This window comes from Sturnira hondurensis, unplaced genomic scaffold, assembly GCF_014824575.4.
Source record: "Sturnira hondurensis isolate 20B ecotype Veracruz unplaced genomic scaffold, ASM1482457v3 Scaffold0015508, whole genome shotgun sequence".
NCBI lineage: Eukaryota > Metazoa > Chordata > Mammalia > Chiroptera > Phyllostomidae > Sturnira > Sturnira hondurensis.
In genome coordinates this window covers 83,556-89,359 of record NW_028088139.1, presented here as the reverse complement: position 1 = coordinate 89,359, position 5,804 = coordinate 83,556, and the positions used below count along the sequence as shown (strand labels likewise).

Genomic DNA, 5,804 nt, shown 5'->3' with positions numbered 1-5,804 from the left:
AGCAGAAATGTCACTTCTCAAAGAGGCTTTGTCTGATTTTCTAATCTAAACCAGGCTCCTCCTCTGGTCCTTTATACATGCTTAATAGTCTCCCCTTTTTCTTCTCAGCACTTGTTTTATCATTTTGTGTTTCTTTCTTCACCATCTGTGTACCTGTGCAGACCACAAGATCCACAGAAGTAACATCAATGTCTGGCTTATTTTCCTCATCTGATACAAGATGAGATCTTGTGTGGAATGTATACACTGCATGCGAGAGAGATGCCCATACATGTGAGGGCTTAAATATCTGCCTTGAGTACAAGATAACCATCTCACCAGTGCTGAATGGAAAACCACTGGATTTATTCACACATAATGAATGCCCCAGGGACGAGACGACTCTTTTTTTCAACAGCTGAAAATTAGCAGTCTCTGCCATGAGAAGAAGGATTACCATTCATTCTGAGACGAGTACATAGCTACAGCCCATTTCAATGTCAGAATCCCTTTCTCATTCCTTGTATGCCTACCTTTCAGCCTGGCCAAGAAATACTGTAGTAACTTCCCAACTAGGTTCTTTGCCTTCATCCTTATCTCTTCTAAATACATCTTCAGTAACTATTCCTAAAATGGTCTTTCACTGTGTATCTGGTCACCCCACTTCTTTGCTTCAAACCTCCCAGCAGTTTACAGTTCATTCAATTATTCAACAAACATTTTTGAGAGTTTATTATATTTTAGGCACCATGCTAGGTGCTGGTGATACAGCTAGGGAAAAGAGACAGGATCGCTGTTCTTGTGGAACTCACATTCTAAGGGAGTCAGAGTAAGGTCCCACCAGATAAAGCTCCAGTGCTTAGCTTGACATTCAGGGTCCACCTTTGTATCTTTTCTCCACCTGTATCTCTGCACACCATTTTTCAGACACTCTCCACCCAGGCACACCTCAAGCGAGAATACTTAAGTTCAAAGTTTAAAGTTCAAGGGTAGGGGGAAATGGTCTTCTTCCAAGACATATAACCATTAAGCATTAAGTTAGGATTCCATACAGATAGGATGGCTCCAAAGTCTGGTGTTCCCGTATGTACATCTCCAGGTCCTGGACACACAACAGGGGCTCAAAAGCTCCTTCTTGGTGGACCTACTTCATGGTCTCACATGTATTTTTCTTTCCTTTGACACCATTCCAGGATGGGGCACATTTCTTCTGGCTAACCCAAAGAACAGTTCATAGCTTGCTTTGAAAGTTTCCAAGATCAGGTCCAAGAGTAACCCTATTCAGTGGAGAACCAGTGTGAAGGACAGGATGGGGGCGGCACAAGAGGTCTTTGTGAGCTGAGGTGGCTCAGGGGCTCCAGGTTTGCTACAGATGCTGGGTTTCTGTGGCCTTAACAGTTTTATGGGATAATGGGCTCTCCAGGTGTGAATGCAGTTTTCACAGGCTTTGTCGGCTCCAGCTCAGCTTGCTTTTTCCTGGAAGTTTAGGGTAATGGGTCCTGCAGAGCAAAGAGAGAAGGGTGTTGGAACAGGTTCAGAGGTGAGGTATCCAAGGACAGAATCCTGTTCCTCCCTTTGAGCACTTGGGGCAACATGGAGCAGGTATTGGCTTCACCTTTCCTTGCAATGACCTGGTTGGAGCCTGCAGCGTGGCTTCTCCTGCTGGTCCTTCCTGTGCATTCCTAGCACCAGAGCCATCTGACTGTCCCCCAGACTTCCTTGGGAAGTTCCGCCTGGTTCTGCAGGTAAGTTCAGTCCCTCCTTCCTCTGGGCAACCTGACCCCAGCTCAGCCTCGTTACTGTGAGGGTGCCTTCCCCACTGGCCTGGTTGCTCTCTGCAGGCAGGTCCTGGGTCTGACCCATTTCTGAGATCCTAGCGTGGCCCACATGGATATTAGGAAATACTGGTGGAACGTAGTAGATGCATGGTCTATCCAAAAAGAAACACAGGCTCCCAGTGCAAGGTATACGGTCAGCAGTAGGGCACTTCTGGACTACAGAATGTTCAATGGTAACTAACGGCGAGGCTCAGAAACCTCAAGTACTTTCTTCCAAACTCCACTGAGGACACAGGGTGTAGTGTAAATGAAGTAAACTGCTTAATCTGCCCCACCCCCTGCCCCGGCCCTTCGGACTGACTTGAGCCTGGGGTATCTTCAGACTGTGGTAACCACAGATTGCCAAACTCTAGGAGATACAACCCTTTGATTTCCACTCTAATGCTACAACTGCTGCCGGAGTTTCTCCCAACCCTGTTCTCAGCAGGGACTCGGTGTGTGTGTGTCTGTGTGTGTGTGTGTGTGTGTACATTGCTGATTCTAATTATCCTTTAGGTTGTTTCTCTCCATTTACATCCTTCTTTCCTTCCCTGGGCCTTAGGTTCATCATCTATAAGATGATGTTCAAACATATTCTGGCATTCTATAGAATTGAGGGTAATCATGAGGTTCTCCTGCTGTGTCTTATGACCGTTATTATGCTGGGCTAGATTGCAGACGCAGTGGGTACCCACCAATCTCGGGCTCTCAGAAGATGGCATGACTGTGGATTCTTCCGGTTCCTCAGGCTTCAGATCCACATTGGGTCCTTGGCATTCTCTGCCCTTAGTGTTCTTTTCTGCCTTGATCACTGCAATTTTTTTTGCCAGCTTCCTTCTGATATGTTTCACTCTACAGAAATGAGCCTCCGGGTTAGTTCTGGCTCTCCTCACTCCCCAGTCCCCCCAAGAGGGCTATGGCCTTAATCATAAGTTCCGGTTTAGAGCCTCAGTGACCGTACCATCTTGTCATGTTATCTAGTGAGTCACCCCACTGTCTGGAAGTAGGTTTCATATTCCATATAATGAGATCACCTTGCTCATCGGGCCCTGGGGCTTGGGTGAGGTCAGCTATGAAAGGGCTTTGCAAACTGTAAAGGATTGATTTGGTCTCTAAGTTCAGATGACTAGACCTGAAAATAGCTCCCCAGCTGGCCCTGCCACCCAGCTCCTCTCCTTCCTCACCTGGGTTATCTAGTCACTCCCAAGTCCCATGTCTCTGACTGTCCCATAACACTTGCTCTGGCTCAGGCCTGGCTCAGGCCCCAGGCCTCCTGGCTCTCCCACTCTGGTCTGTGTTTCACCCCAAGCTCATGCCTTCCTTCCCAGCTTAGCACGCTTCCAGGGCTCCCGACTCAGAATAAAGCCCAAGACATATGGAGACCAGACCCCCACCGCTCCCCTCCCCCTGCCCCTATCAAACTATCTGGCCTGACCTCCACTAATTCTGCCCTTCTCACTCTAGGCTTCTAGCCAATAGGTTCAGCCAAGTTTTGAGAGTCTTTACGAACCAACATAGAGGGCCTTTTTCATCTTCGCTGTGAGCCATTATCAGTCACTCTCAATGCAGCTGACATGGCACAAAGACACTGGAAATGCCTCAAACGTGTCTCTAGGATCTGTAGATACTACTTTCTACCAAATGAGTGCTCGGCCCCTGGGGTCCGTGGCAGACGGTACTCTAGGGACTCTGCTGTCTTCCCCAGAGCATCACTTCCTTCTTCGCAGTCTCTCCTGCATGAAATGGGCTGAAAACCTCTGTCCCTTGGGCCTGTTTGTGGTTCGGAAGAGTCCCGATGGCCCCGGATGGTGGGGACCGTGTTTGGTGCCTTTCCCCTTCCCTTGAGGGCAGGGGCCCAGTCTCTGCCTGCTCTGTGCCACACCACAGCCAGGGCTTGCCAAGCAGCAGGCTCTGGGAGAGGCCCACAGACGAACCTTAACTCCAGTACTCACATGAATGGGATGAGGCAGAGGAAGAGCAGTGCAGTCGCAATGGCTCCATAGCCAAGGCCCTGTAAGAACCCGCTGATGAACTTCTGCGTAACCAAGGAACTCTTTCCTGGACATAGAGAGAACATACGAGAAAGGCTGCTCTCCCGCCACCTTGAAACTGGGGCCAAAGCTCTGCCTCCTCCCCTGGCCCCAGTGCCCATCCCCACCCCCCTCTTCCTCATCCTCACTTGACATCAGTACGATGTTCATCCCATGCACTCCGTGTGTATTCTTCCCCTCGCAGAGAAGGCTTGTGCCCATTTCTGGCATCTCAGCCAGGCTGAGGGTGGAGTTGGTCCAAGCGCCCAAGTGGGTGGAAGTCACCTGGGCGCCGTCATCCATGTCGTCTGTACCCAAGATATCACCTTTCATCCACCATTGCACGTAGGGTACAGGGACCCCATGGAAGGAGCAGCTGCACTTCAGAACCTTCTCCAAAGAGCAAGAGGAAGACACCAGCCTGGCAGGTGCTGTGGGGAGCGAGGGCCAGGAGTTGGCAGGGAATCCTGATGCCCCTTCTTCATTTCCACTTTCTCCAGGACCCAGCCCTTTCCTTACTCGTGATTCACAAGGAGCTTCGGAAAGACTTCACAGGCCCCCAGAGGGGTGCGGCCTCGCACACCTCTCTCCTCATCTGGCCTGCACCTGCATGCTTGACCTTCGAGACCGGAGTTTTCTGGGGATGTGCACTGCATGTAATTCCTTATCAACACTCCACCTCCAGGCTAGACTTCCCAGTCTTAGCTCCTATGTCTGTCCTCCTTTCTCCTCCTCCCATCTCCACTCTCCCCTTGAGCTCTCCCCCTTCCTAGCCCCATCTGTGGCCAATTTCTCCCTACACCACGTACTATCTAGATGCCTTCGAGCAAATCACTTCTCCTCTCTTTGCCCTTTCCTACTCTGGAAAGTAGGAATCGCCACTGAACATGTATCACACTGCCATTGCTGTAAGGAGGAATGCCCTAAGGTTTGCAGGGTCCCTAGCTCAGTGTACGGTAAAGCATCACCCACTCAATAAATTGAGTGCCTTTCTAGATTTTCTTCCTCCCAACCCCAAGAGGCCTTTGCTTGAGCATCCACCTGAAGCAAAGGTTGCTATAACATTGCCTGGGCAACAGCATTTGAAGCCGCCCAATTCTACACAGAATAGACAGGACACACTTTCAATCTGGCGACTCTCATGGATTAGGAAGGAGTCAGTCCTTAGTGCTTTCAGGTACTTTTTCACTGGAGCCAGTTGGGGTGACTGGAAGGGGTAATTTCCCCCTAAACAGTAACCCTGGGTCTTCACTTGGCCTTTTCACCTGGGTCACTCGACGTGATAAAGAATGTGCAGGGGGTGGTGATGGGTGATGTATAGCCTCTCCTCCACCACTGGTCTCTAGACTATTTATTTTCTCCATCTGGGAAGGCGCGCTCATGGAATGCCACTGACAAGACGCTGAAGAAGTGACTACCTGGGAGCTCCCAGCATGGGCCAGCAACATCCCAATCAGCTCCTCGTGCTCTTGTATCCTCAGACCACCCTCACTTCCAGCCCCACTCCCTGGCCTAATCCACTGTTTGCCCAGCCTGGGCACCCCCAGCCTGGCCAGCATCTGGCCCACAGATGCCGGATCCATGTTGGTTATTTTGTAGCCAGCATGCTTGTGTTCTCTTTCTTTGTGCCCCCAGAGCCCTCGGCTTCCATAGACGCCCCGGTGCCACATCCCCACTACTCACCCTCACTGCTCGGTGGCAGCGCCATCAGTAGCAGCAGTGATGGCTCTCAGGGACAGGAGAGGCCTGGCACTTTTACTGCAGCCAGCTCCAATCTCAGAACTGTGTGGTCCAGTTCTGAGAGGATGAGTAACTGAAAGAAGACATGGGGTAGGAGAAGAAGAAAGTATTCTTAGCTTTCAAAGACCAGGGGCTTCTGTCTCTTTGGTCATCCTGAAGGCGAGATCACCCTGAGGAGCAGGAATTACATGAGAGGAGATGCTCAAGAGTGACGAGGGACAGGGCAGCATCCACTGAC

At 50.5% G+C, this 5,804-nt stretch overlaps 1 protein-coding gene across 1 annotated transcript; it reads right to left on the bottom strand.

The window, feature by feature from the left end:
- Positions 1 to 1,012: 1,012 nt before the first annotated feature.
- On the bottom strand, positions 1,013 to 5,534 carry SIGLECL1 (SIGLEC family like 1). Its single transcript, XM_037064615.1, has 5 exons — positions 5,510 to 5,534; positions 3,976 to 4,257; positions 3,749 to 3,854; positions 2,492 to 2,648; positions 1,013 to 1,081 (listed from the first exon to the last, which is right to left on the bottom strand). The coding sequence occupies exons 1-5, from the start codon at positions 5,532 to 5,534 to the stop codon at positions 1,013 to 1,015; spliced, it is 639 nt and encodes a 212-aa protein (XP_036920510.1).
- Positions 5,535 to 5,804: the final 270 nt, after the last annotated feature.